Source organism: Hippopotamus amphibius, chromosome 8 (assembly GCF_030028045.1).
Source record: "Hippopotamus amphibius kiboko isolate mHipAmp2 chromosome 8, mHipAmp2.hap2, whole genome shotgun sequence".
Classification (NCBI taxonomy): domain Eukaryota; kingdom Metazoa; phylum Chordata; class Mammalia; order Artiodactyla; family Hippopotamidae; genus Hippopotamus; species Hippopotamus amphibius.
The window spans coordinates 141,004,930-141,018,874 of NC_080193.1; the positions used below are offsets into that span (position 1 = coordinate 141,004,930).

Below are 13,945 nucleotides of genomic sequence, written 5' to 3' on the forward strand. Positions count from 1 at the left end.
AAGAATCATCTTGTTTTTATTTTGGAGAACGACCCATTCCTCCCCTCCAGCCTTGAGAGTATTTAGGATGACATCAGACGTCCTAAACTAAGTGGAACAGAGGAGAGGATCACCATGACTAATGGGATTAGAAACCCGTCACAGAAATATTTTGTTCTGCATTTTCAAGGAGCTGCCACACACAGGACACATTCTTTAGAGTTCCAATAGCACGTAGTTTAAGTAACTTTTTTTAAAGCTTCTAGAATGTAGCAGTAAATATAACAAACAACTCAAATAATAACTGTTATATTTTCTTTAGAATAAATACAGTGCTTCCAACTCACAGAGACATTTGTTTCCAATGAGGCAATATAAATTCAGTGAAAACAACAGAAACGGAAATGGAATTTGTTACACACCTTCTACTGTATTTGTTAAAATGCTGGCTATGCTCATTGCTCTTTGCCTTTGAGAAGGATCTTCTAGAAAGTCCATGGAAACATGAAAAGAACTTGACCTTCTCTTTCTCATTTCAGTTTCAGTGGTTGTTCCCTGTAAAGAAAATGCTAATGCATTAAATGATTCACTTGAGCGATAGGTAAGCAAACAACTAACGCGACAGTGAAATTCATGAGAAAACATGCATCATGCACGTTCATATTTAACTGGTGATGGCAGATATTGCTGACTTATTGTATCATTAACCTGGAATGTCCAAACTGTTCACCATTTAATCACACAGCAAACACTGAGGGTTTACTTTACCCTCTGATTTCATAATTTTATGAGACATAATGTAATTTTGATATAGTTGATAAATCTCATGAGAGACATATTTAACAATTTCCTTATTTCTGAACTAATAGTAAAAAGTACAAGTAATAACTTAAAAAGTCACCTAAATGCTCAAGGCATTTTATTTTGAGAAGGTAGCCCTTTATTTTTAAAGAAATACAAATAATTACAACACATGTAGCTGCCATCTCATTTTCTGGACACAAGACATAGATGGTCATTGACAACACAAACTGAATGTTAAAAACAAAAAAAACAATACATGCTGCATGGACCACAGTTTCATCCAGGGTACCAAAGCAATAAGTCATCTAATTCTGACTTAGTCATGCCCCATCATGCTGATATATTTCCAAGCCTAATAAGAGGCAGCATGTGTTTAGAAATTCCTCATCTGGGTATACATTCACAAACACATAACATACCTTTGCACACAGACAATTCTTTTATCTGTCTGTATTAATAATTTTTTGTGTCTCTTAGATTAGTTTTGAGAAGACCTATATCAGCATTTTTTTAATAAGACAAATATGAGTACTGGAAGTTTTAAGGTAATAATGAAGCTATCTATTAAGGCACAGTGTTCTTGAAAATCTTCTAAACTAAAGCAGAGCTATACTGAAGAGTCTGTTGGAAAGATTTATTATATACCCTTTACACTTAAACATAGGAATCATTCATTTACTCTTATACCAGGGCTTTAGTCCAACATGGGTATATAGCAAATCCTCCAACTGGAGGCAGTCATTTACTATTGTGTCTAATTTATCCTTAGCATGTTTAATAAGTAAGTGCAGTCAGGTGTTATGCAAGAGAGTGTTGAGGCCTTAAGTTTTAGTTGGTTAGTCTCAAAGATATTACAAGATGCAGGTGCATTAACAGCTTGACCAACCAGGAATCATTCTCAAGGGGTTCCATTCTGTAGAAACACTGGCTGGTGCAGCAATAACGGGCCAGCCATGCCTGAACTATTTAAAACTTCCTTACATTGTCATCAGTAGCTGGCTTATCTATTATCACCTCTGGCAGAAGCTGTCCAACAGGCGATGTAGGAACTGAAGGTCCACCAACCAAGGAAACCACACCATTGCAATCCACAGTGCTGTGCATCTTCCCATTGGCTGGAAGCCCGGCCAGCATCCGGGATGACCTACTGGTCTGACTCAGGTTACTGTTGCGTCGCTCTCCGTGTCGTCGTGGCACAAATAAGGAGTCTCTCCGGCTCTCGTTATCCTCGAAGGTGCTGTGCTCATCGTCCGCAAAGTCATTCTCTGATCCCACATCCTTGGCCCGCCCTCTGAAGCTGAAAAGGCTTGTTCTGCTATTTCGCCTTGGAGAAAATAAGGAGCCACGGATGCTCAACAAAGACTAAAAGTTTGAAACCAAAAAAAAAATAAATAAATAAAATCATATTAATATGGCCATTTGGAATGTGCTTTTATTTTGCAAGATTAAGTTGGAGAGGACTTGTATAACAGAATGTGACTCATTCCTTTTGATTAACATTCTTGTTTCATGTGCATTCAGATTAAATTAAATTAGCTTTATAAGAGAAGGTTTCTAGCCCTTGAGGTTAATGACTGGAGCGAGAGATTGCAACTTAAAGATATTGAAAAACGAAACCCTGAACCACTGTTTTTCAAGTTCAAAAGCAAGCATCCTTAGTACCTTACTATGGACATCCTAAACATGCAAGAAACATCAGCAGCATGACCTCAACAAGGGCACATTTGTTTCCGTTGCTTTTTCTGTTCAAGAAATTCCAACACTTTTCACAAATTATTTTACTCTATCTTTCTAAAATCACTTTAATTATTATTCCTGTTGCAGCTAGAAGGCACAGTGTTGTTGGAACATGAAGTTAAGACTTCTGAAATTCAGAGTGATGTACTTTTTGATAAAGTATACCATGACAAATATCTTCAGAAGCAAACACGATGGTTTATAAAGAAGTCAGGGGTAAAAAACAACATAAAATAACCAAAAAGGCATTACTGATCAGTTCATCCACATTTTTTTTTTTTTTTTTGTAAAAAAGGCTGCGGACCAGAAAGATGAAATGTCATCAGTTACAAGTACCCACAGACAGTTTCAGGTGAGAATCCAGGTCTCCTGACTTTCAATGCAGTGTTATCTCAACTATACCAACCTGCAGATTTACATATATGCAAAATAAAATTTTCTCATAACTGTACAGAGAGGATAGACTTAAATATTATTATATTTAGCAGTCAATTCAGTTGATAAAAATTCATAAGTTGTATTTGATTCTCCCCCTCTCTTCAGTGTTCTAATTTTCACCCATGCATCATTTAGCTCAGTAGTGCCATACCTGGTGTGGGGAGGAGTACCTCTTTTCATATGTCAACCGATTCCCTTCGATGGAGAAGCGAAACCCTTTCCTCCTGATGCTGTCTTCAGATTCGGATTTATGGAATTCATCATCATCTTTCTCTTCTCCACCAGACTGCTCTTTCTGTTTTCTTTTCTTTCTCCTATTTCTTCTTTCCTTTGCACTCTTGGAACTCAACTTGGAGGCTTCAGATGAACTGTCTGAGAGCCCGCCTGCTGCACTAGGTTCTCTGGAATGCTCTGAGGCAGTTACAGCTGCTGCCTGCTACATTGAGGAGAAATGGTTTTAGCATGGAACTAGAGAAGACTTTACCTTTTTAAAAAAATGGCTCAAGTATTTGCAAAGCATTTAAAAAAAAACTTAGTTGACTCCAGCTAGTCTTACATCGAAGAAACTCTGCAAGTATAAGAGCACATTTTTTGTCTTCCCATCTAATAAAGGCTTTTAGAGTTAATTTGGTTTTCTCTGTGCTAACATTTATTACATTTGTATGATGCTTTACAGACCACATTTTCAAAAGAATCAATCAGACATCAAGAAGAACACAAATTTATATTACTTTTGGGATTTGATTTACTCTAAAAGTTGGTATTTAATTAGCACTGTCTTTTTTTTCTCTGGAAAAAACTGGAGCATGGAAGAAAAGCTGATGAATAACCTGGGGTCAAATCTAAAGATCGGAGGGAAGAGATAAAGAGCTGAGGCCCTCTTTCCAGTTATTGAAACAGGGTTGTCTAATACCCTCACAATACTATCAATCAAATTTGTGGAAGGTGGTGAAATCCCTTCCTCACCCCTCCACAATTCTCTTATTCAGAAAACTGGAGAAGGGAGGGTCAGTAGTTTCTGCTAAGCAAGACAAGATGTTCCGTTCTCTGAAGATCATCCCCAGATTCTTTAAGTCAGTACTGGTTCTTGCTGGCCACATGGTCATGGGATAAAAACAATGCTTTTTGATAACAACTTGTACTAGCACGAGGTTGGCATTGTTTGATAGTTATCATTGTTCCAAGAGTACCCTCAATACAAGGATTCTCGCAAATAAACTAATACTCCCCAAACAACTTTCTTCTGTAGTAAAGACAGTGAGTTTCAATGCTAAACAGATAGAGTAAGGAAAGATGGAAGTGATAGGAAGGGTATTTTATTGTACTGTGTGTACTGACACCGCACTATGAGAACAAGTAATTCTTTGCTTCCCCGATCTCCATAAAATTGGTGACTTTCGTATGCCTATTGTATACTGCTGTGTCAGAGAGCATTACATTATTTGATCACTTCCTTATTTATGTAAGAAAGGCAATTAAGCAACCACATTAAAAGACAATATATTTTTGGTTAAAGAAAGTAATAGACAATCTTCTAAGAACCACATGAATATCTTTTTATATAATAACCAATAAACTTTTTTTCTAAGAAAATATAACTTCTTAAGATTTTCTTCTAACGCCAGTATACTCATTCAGTAAAAGCTTCTCACCTGAGAAGATCCCCAAATCACATTTCCCCTTGTGTTCTAAAATTCTTAAGATGATTAAAATAGCATGAGAGACTTCTACTGTGGTCCATATTGTAAACATCTTAGAATAATTAAACTAAATGATTTATAGATGATGAAAATAATGTAGAAATCTTTACTAACCCCTATACTACCAGCTTCTCTTAAGCACAAACAATTACCTGTCTCTCACTTTCTCTCCAATATTTTTGTAACAAACAAAACAATAATAAAAATAAAAGGTTCATACCATGAGACAGGACACATTTGACTTGGTGGATTTACCTGAGCTGATTTGGTGAATTTACCTGAGCTGCTTCCTGTTGCTTTTTAAGCTGTTCAAGCATCTGCTGAAATTCAGCCTCTTTCTGTTCAGCTTCTTCTAAGGTGGCCTGATTCTGTTCCTCATAGGCCATGGCCACCACAGCCAGGATCAAATTTATTAGATAGAATGAGCCCAAGAAAATGACCAGCACAAAAAATATCATGTATGTTTTTCCAGCAGCACGTAATGTCTGAAAATAAGAACACCAACATTATTTTTTTCAATATTATTTCACTAACTGGTGGTTTTACTTGTCCCCAACTTACTGTGTGTCTTATAGAACTCTGATATAAATAACAATTATGAAGGTCACATCCCCTTCTACCTCGTTGACTGTCTGTTTCTTTAACCTCATCTTCTTTCTTCTCCCCTAACTCATGTGTTCAACATTCTGATCTGTAAGAGGGAATTCTTGGATTTATCAGGAATAAAGCAGAGTCAAATAAAATACCATGGAGATCCCCATCAAAGAGTTGAGGCTTTGAATCAAGTCAAGGAAGAGACCAAAGTTATCCTTCTACATCTGCTTATTCATTTCCATCACCTGTCATCTAAAGTATAATATTAATACTTTGAGTGGGTAAACAGAGTTGGGGGGAATGTGTGCCTTCTGTTTAGGACGATCTGTGTCTGGGAAGGGTGGGAAATAGGTTTGAGCCAAGGGGAAATGAGAGAGAATTGCTGTTCCTGGCACTGCTATGCCTAATATGTGTCATAATCAATAGGATAAAAAAGTCAATTCTGCTGATTTCAAGGTCTGCTCTTTCCATTATATTATAGTGTGGTTTGGATTTCATAACTAAGTTAGCGTTCTTATTATACTTCCAATTAAACACAACATGTGTCTCTTCAGGTTCTCACCAGCTGGTAAAGATTTTCCCAGAAGTCCTGAGTCATTAGTCGAAACAGGGACAAAAAAGCCCAACTGAAGGTATCGAAGCTTGTGTAGCCATAATTGGGATTTCTACCAGCTTTCACACACATGTATCCTTCTGGACATTGGCTGTAAACATGGCAAAAGAAAGTATTATAAGAAGTTCTGCTGTCTTTTTATTCTGGTAGCATGCTATATTTATAATATTGTCTAGCCAGGAAGATTTGCTATTTCAAGGGATAAAAGTATGATAAATAAGTAACTAACACATTTCCCAACTTTTGACTTCACATAATTTTACTATCCACTTGACGTCATCATTAAAATATTGCATAGCATTTCTAGTAATGTTTTACAAAACTATTTTCTGTTGGTAATTAGTGTGTTAACATACATCTAGTGCATTTTCCTACGTTAGATATTCCAGAATCAACTCATAGCTCACGTACACTCATCTAAGGGAAACAGCATTAAAGCTAAAATAGACCTTCTTGTTTTATGAAACATGAAAGCTTGCCTAATATTTAAATAATCCCTCACCTTATAAATAAACTTAATTATAGCAAGTTAGTATGAATAAAGTTAGTTGGCTGTTATCTGTCAGTTCGTACAAAAAAAGAGAAAATACACACACACTCACACACACGCGATTGGCTTACCCTGCATCTGAGCTATTTCCACACAATAGTGCATCTGAAAAACCCTCCAGAAAATAATGATATCCTGTTTAGGAAAAAAAAAGTCACATGATGAACATTTGTATGACGTTGCAAAATGAGAGTAAGATCAGGCCCTGCTTTTAAAGTTCACAATTTTAAGTACATTATTATAATTTTAAATACTTTATATAATTTATTCAAAGGCATAAGTATTACTCCCTCTAAATATTAGATATTATATTAAGGGGATTGGATACTTACTTAATAGTACAAAGCATATGTTCTTTATGAATGTAAAATTAGTGATAATCACAGGTACTAACAAAGTATTTTAAAAGGTATCAGTGTTTTTCTACCCTCCTCATGAAAAATAAAAACTTCATTCTGTAAAAGTAGGTAAAAATGATAGGGATTTCTTTGCTTTCTCAAAACAGCCACATATTTCAAAATAAAGGGATTTTAACTTTTCTAAACGGTCTTCTGTATTTTTTAACACTTTATAAATGACTAACAATTAATTATAATTTACATTCCACCAACTTATAGAATATATCATAGGCAGATTATAGTAAAAGATGTGTAAATCATGTCAACTGCTAAAACAAGTGAAATAAAAGTACTAAAGCTAAAATAATTATTATAGGTGAATATTTCATTATCTCAAAACTTTCTGTCTGGCAAATTCGTTAGATTTTTTTCAATATCCTGTTGCAGTGTCACTTCCTCTGTGAATTATTCCTTGATAGCTTCTACTTTCTTCCCACTGAAGAGTGGCAAAATTAAGAAATCCTCTCACTGTGCTACCAGTAACTTGTATATCCATTACATACTGTTCCTCCTTGAAAAAAAGTCTAATCATTAATTATTTCCATATTACTAGTGTTTGGGACCCAGTAGCCTTTCAATAAAGTTTATTGAATGAATAAGTAATAGGATGACAAAAAGAGAAACACATGGAACAGAGTCATTTTATAAAAAGGACAATTTTGGATTTGTAGGAAAAAATATTTTCTAGATGCTAAATTTTCTGAGAAATGTATTCCAGGTATAGTTCTGTAAGAGACACAACAATACGTATTGGAAATATTTTAATTTTCAATGTCTTTACTTCTCTGAACATAAGAAAATTAAGATACAATTTCTAAACTTTTAATTAAACAATGTGAAAGGAATATGACAGTTTCTGGATAAATTTTTGATACCAGATATTTATAAGTGAAATTTGTCCATTAAACTCAGTGATCTAGAAGTTTAATATGAAGAAAATGTAACTTTCAGTCATAATGTTTATATTTAATTTTAATAAATTTAATTTTCTATTACTTTCAAAGATAAAACATTTTATTTATATTTGCATTTAGTTTAAAATAATCTTTTTTCAACAAATGGAATATGATTAGAGAAAATGATAAGAAACAGATTTTTAATGCTGAAAATAGCCTCAGATATTTTTGACTTCTTTTATTTTCAATGTAACAAAAATGGAGTCCAATAAATTTTCCCTGGAGTGAATAAATCCTAAGTGATATCCTCATAATCGGTTTCTTGATCTCAGATTAAAAAAAAAAAAACCAACAGATTTCAGGGAGCTGGTGACAGCAGTGGGCCTATAAGGTGACAGCAGTGGGCCTATAAGGATCATATTAAGTGAATAAGGGACATTTCAAGCATTCCTCAGACATGTATTTTAAGGCATTTTCTTAATTCAGCGATCTATAATTATTTGCAAATTATTTGTTGGCATGTCACTAATATCATGGAAGAGTTCATCTGTATCAACCAAGGTATTGTCCAGATCTACAGCTATAGAAAGATACTGATTAGTTTTTCCATGATGCTATCATTACTTTAAGAATTGTCAAATCACCCGTAAGCAACCTTTATGACTAAGCCTACTTGTTCCACATAACCAGTCACTAAGACTTTCCTTCTTCTTTGATTTTTTTGCGGTGTTACTCATCACCTTAAACTAATAAAGATACAGCTAAATTTAAGCACATCTAGCATCTAAGTCTTATATATTTAATATTTTCCTTGAAAAGGACATTCCCTTTCATGAATCATGTTCTTTCTCTCTGCTTTTGAAACACTGGTACTGGCAGATACTAAAATTATATGATAGAGAAAGAAATTGTTACTTTTATCGTCACTTTGAAAAGAGAAGGGATATTAGGCCAATTATTTTTTCATCCTTCTAGAGGAGATTATTTAAACGTTTGACTATTTTGTCTAAACTCCTGAAATGAAGATAAACTGATTCCCATAACTTCACAGATTTATGACATTTTTAATTTCTCTCTCCTAAACCTTGACTCTCATGTCCTTCTTTTTGATGTGATACTACTTTTAATTCTTACTCTACAAAGGTAAGAACAATGTTTATCTTTAGGTCTCACTGGATTTCCATAACATAACAATACAAATAACCTATTCAACTATAAGCCCCCGGAATCATGTGCCGTCACCATTAGTTTCCCAGCATCCTGTGCACTTTCTGGTACACAAAACATATTCTGCAATTAGCATTTAATGCGTTACATTTGCATAATACTTTGGAGTTTACAAATGCCTTTCAAAGATTTTCTGTCATTTGATCGTCTCAAATGAGACAAGGTACAGCACTGTACATTGTGATGAGAAGAATGCACAGCAACCCAATATCCCAAGAAAATTTCTTTCTAACTGAAATGTTCAGCCTCTCATAGGATGGCACAACAGAAAATGGCATTTAAGAGTCATGATTAGAATAGTTATCAACAAAATAATTAAACATATGTGCAAACCATTATAAGGTGATTAAGAGATCACAACCTGTGAGGCAATCATTTAAAAATTCTTCCATGCCCAGATAGAAAGAAGATCAACAAAGAAAAAATAAATCTACATAACAGTAAATCTTACTGGAATCTTGAATATACGATTTCCAGTCAAACTCGAAGTGAGTTTCGTTTACAAGCGTGCCATTGCTATTTATAGTTAGGTTCTTCTCTACACTGTGCTCCTCCAGGGAAGCGTTGGTGGGGGGCCATTGTACACATTTATTCCGCAGGTTGCCCATGAACAGCTGCAGCCCAATTAGAGCAAACACGCTCAGACAGAACACAGTCAAGATCATGACGTCAGACAGCTTCTTCACCGACTGGATCAGGGCCCCCACGATGGTCTTCAGGCCTGAAAGAAAGAAGGTCATTACTATGAAGACTTGGAACATCTGAAATAGCAAAAGCTTCACACAATTTTCTTGAAAACATAGATTCCACAAACAAGTCTGAAAATGTCTGCAATGCTGGTAGGAAAGCAACACTTCATGGAAGGCTGAAGTGCTCATGGAAATAAACTGTGGAAATGTAATGACCCAAACAATGAAATAAAGACCCGCCTCCCATCGCGTTGGGAGAAAATAGCTGGAAGTTTATGGCCTTCACAAAGCCTGTATTAAGGAAAGGGTCTTGTATTTCTCCATTTTGCTGATGAACATACTTTCATTCGGGTCAGTTGTCAGTTTTATGACAAATTAGCTGAATAAAAACATTTTAAAATTCCTATTCATAAGTAGGAAAGGTTTGCTATAAAACTGGAAGTGGTTTGGAGTATAATTGCACTTTAAGATAATAATTCCTTGGGGAGTTCTCTGGTGGTCCACTGGTTAGGACTCGGTGCTTTCACTGCCGTGGGCCAGTTCAATCCCTGCTTGGGGAACTAAGATCCCGAAAGCCACATGGCGCGGCCAGACAATAATAATAACAATAAACCCTCCACGCAGATCCATGATATTCTTTATTTTCTTATTCCCTTGTCTTTTTAAGCAATATTAAGATTTACATTGTATATACATTGTCATCAATGCCTAAAATGAACAAGAAATTATAGATTGGTACATTTGGTAGGGAACAAATCCTTGGTAAGACTGATGTGGAGAAAACAGCCCAGGACATCTCTAAATGCACATAGACTGTATATTACAGCATCTCATGAAAGAAATTGTTAAACTCCAAGGCTGATGAAAAATGTGAAGCCATAAAATTTTATGTTCAAATAATGAGTCATTTTCTGAGTAACACCCAATTTTGATTATTATGATTTTGATGATTTTAATGATTATGACTCCCAATTTTCTGGAATGCTGAGCATCAAGAAAATAGATAGTTGCTGAAAAAACATGATGAGTGAGCCTCAGTGTTTAACCCTCACCTGGAATGACTGAAATTGTTTTCAGTGCTCGGAGAACTCTGAATGTTCTCAACGCGGAGACATTGCCCAGGTCCACGAACTCTGTCACGTATCTGTAATAGGGAGTTCACACACAAACACAATAACAGGATACAAAGAAAGAGCTGTAGGTACAAGGAGCCTTATGCTTTTCACTGATCACTTCTTACCTGGAATTACAGAAATAGTTTTCAAAGCTCTCAAGACTCTGAAAGTGCGAAGAGCTGAAAAATTGCCTAGGCTTACAAATTCTGTTACATACCTGTAGAATTAAATCAGAGTTATTCAAGATTTAAGCAGGATTTATATTATTTGCTTGGGTCTTTTATAAAGACCTTCTTGGTGATTTTGAATGATAATATTATAACAATTTAGAAATTAGGGTCTATCACTATGGTTTTCTTTATTCAGATAATTTAAAGCTGTTAATTAGGTATAAACTTCATAAAGTATACAATCCTCTTACCATTTCAAATGCAATACAATCAATATCATGTGTAATTTAGGAGAATTAAGGAAAAAGAAAATAATTCTTGGCTATAGTTTCAGCATTTTAGTTTAAAAAAAAACACATGAAATCATCCAAGAGAAATTGAGACAGATTGACGTGTTGCCTACCTGTATGTGATCAGAATTTCCTAGTGTAACTCTTAGGTGAAAGTGAGGAAAAATTAAGAACACTATTTTATGGGGGCCCAATGGTCACTCCTGCCATTACTGCTATTTTGTTCTCAAGAAATGGTAGCCCCAATATGCCTTCTTTTGAGCTGTGGCCAGAGGGAATGGTGAAGAGTCAGCTCATCCTGACTAGATATAGAATTAAGATGAGACAGGCAGCATTCAGAGCCCTGAGATCGGCAGCGCCGTTTCTCCTCTGCCCAACCATCCACCTCCTTACACCTGTAAGAGGCCAAGAAAATCTGCTCCTGAAGGATGAGAGTGAACCCTATTGGTCCACCTTCGTTCACACTCTAATTTCACCTGCTGCTGAGTGGCCTTCTGTTGCTTTTCTGAGTCTCTTCTTCCTGGGGGAAGTTTATCACTAGACAAAAAAAAAAAAAAAGAAAGAAAAACAGCGGGACTCCAGAAATTGAGCATATTACTAAGTGTATCTGGATGGAAAATATGGATAAGAAGGTTTCTATAAAGAAAAAGATGAAAATTATAAAGGGAAAGAAGAGAAGAAGAAAGGAAAGGGATCAGGTGAGGAATAAGAAGAGAGAGTGTGTTTGCTTATATGTCTTAATTATCAATTTGCTGATAAAATAATTTAATATTAAATATATAATATATTAACTACCTTATTTTTTCCTATTAGCTTGATTTGCCAGAATGTTTTGATGTTTATTTTCTATTATTCTACCAAAGAAGCTGGGGGAGTGCATGATGTGGGTAAGGTCGATGGAAAGTGGTAGGGCCAGCAGAATTGTTTTTGGCTGTAATTTTAAAAAGCCATTCTCACAGATGTATTATGGATACATTTGTGCTTTCATATTAGGGTGTGTGTGTGTGTGTGTGTGTGCGTGCGCCTGTTGAAAAAGCAGCATGTATGAAATTTGCTGACAGATGTTTGTTACACGTGAAAATTGTAATTTCAATTACTGCAAAGCCTTTACGCCAAAGTGAAATGCCACTTTGACCTCTGTTGCACCAAATTAAAATCCGGAGCTTAAATGTATAAATCACACTGAAATATTCTACAGTTAAAGCAAGCTTATTCTTTAAAAGCATGAGCACTCACAGAAGCCAAAATATATTCTCTTTTGAAGCTTCTGAAAAAGGCACTTACGCAAATGTAATGACAGTGAAGTCAAGCCAGTTCCATGGATCCCGAAGGAAAGTAAAATCTTCTAAACAGAAACCCCTTGCAATAATTTTTATGAGTGATTCAAAAGTATATATCCCTGTGAAGGTGTACCTAGAGACAAGTATCCAAAAAGAATGGATAAACTAATCATTTTCTTTCACAGCATATCAATTACTTGTTACTCCATTAGTAGAACAGATGAATATTAAAAAAGGAATCTAAGCAGGTTAATCTTATTTTCAGGGAAATAAAACATAGCCCCCAATTTAAGTTCAACTCCATAACACAGTTGTTTTTCAGTTGTCCTAAGAGCAGAGTGAGAAATACATACCGTTAAAGTGTATCTGAAATGTCTTAGTATTGATATAAATGAATAGAGCCTCCTGAGAATTACCAGTACATTCACATGATGGAGTACCCAATCAATAATATTGCAGAAACATAAAATGATTTTCCTTTAGAAAGTAACAAAACTCATTCATGTTCTGTGAATGAGGTAACACTGACAACTTAGTACGTCTTAAGTTTTTCTCTTTCTTTAGGATAAGCTAGGTTAACTTACTTGGAAAAAGAATTTTGTTAACATCAAAGTGGATAGGTCTAAAGTCATAAGAGGTAAAAATTTAATTTAGAATAAAATATTGAGACTTATAGACTGGAAACTTAGATGTTTCCAAAATTGAAATCTTCTACTCAGTGTAAATGAGCAGAAATTTAGATATTTCCAAGTAGATGCTTAGATGTTTCTAAAGTTTTAATCTTCAACTCAGAAGCTGGAGAATGAAATCACAGAAACTAGGGTGACTTGAGACCTGTGGGCCTCACATGTTAGCTTTGTATATAAATTTTTTATTTTCTTCAGAATCTTTAACCCTTTTTTGATTGCCCCCTACCTGGAAGTGTCCAGGAAGGGAAAAGGCCCTTGGGAACATCCCCATGGTAGTTGTTTTGAGGGTCAACAGGCACAGAGCAATATGGTTACCCCGCCGGCCATGCAAGCAGCCCCAGCGAGCACGTCTCACAAATCTGGCCTCTCTGTCCTCAAACGTACCCCAGAACAGAGCCCATCAATACAGTTAGCAAAGCCTCTGGTTTCTGAAAATGCTACCCGAACTTTCACTTCCGGTAGCTTAGCCCTCCGTCATTTGAATTTTCAAGTTTGAAAATCACAAATTTCGTGGGGTTTTTTTCAGCCAATTTTTTGGTGACCATCATTAGAAACTGATATAGGCCTGGCATGGAGTGGCTGTGCCTGATGGAAGTGAAAACTTTGTGAGGCTCAATATCATCTTTTTAGGGCAAATGTAAGACTAATTGAATTCCTCTGGAAATTAACTGGGACCAAGGTCTACCATATTGGTTTCTTTTCGCGATGACTTTCCTCACATTTGCTTTGGTCACTGTAGATCCTAAAGGAAAAGTGGTGAATGTCCAAGAATTATG

General features: G+C 35.5%; 1 protein-coding gene across 6 annotated transcripts in view; it reads right to left on the bottom strand.

Annotated features, from left to right (window-relative positions):
- LOC130858752 (sodium channel protein type 1 subunit alpha) overlaps nt 1–13,945 on the bottom strand; it is an 83,708-nt gene that overhangs the window by 54,315 nt on the left and 15,448 nt on the right. Inside the window, exons 4-12 of one of the 6 annotated variants that reach the window (XM_057745718.1) lie at nt 12,485–12,613; nt 10,678–10,769; nt 9,388–9,657; nt 6,487–6,550; nt 5,815–5,956; nt 4,937–5,143; nt 3,110–3,391; nt 1,941–2,145; nt 402–548 (exon numbers count right to left, since the gene is read on the bottom strand). In XM_057745718.1, coding sequence (XP_057601701.1) covers nt 402–548; nt 1,941–2,145; nt 3,110–3,391; nt 4,937–5,143; nt 5,815–5,956; nt 6,487–6,550; nt 9,388–9,657; nt 10,678–10,769; nt 12,485–12,613 — 1,538 coding nt within the window. Of the gene's footprint in view, nt 1–401; nt 549–1,764; nt 2,146–3,109; nt 3,395–4,936; nt 5,144–5,814; nt 5,957–6,486; nt 6,551–9,387; nt 9,658–10,677; nt 10,770–12,484; nt 12,614–13,945 lie in introns of all 6 variants that reach the window. The other 5 variants (XM_057745717.1, XM_057745715.1, XM_057745716.1 and 2 more) reach the window with 5 other exon arrangements.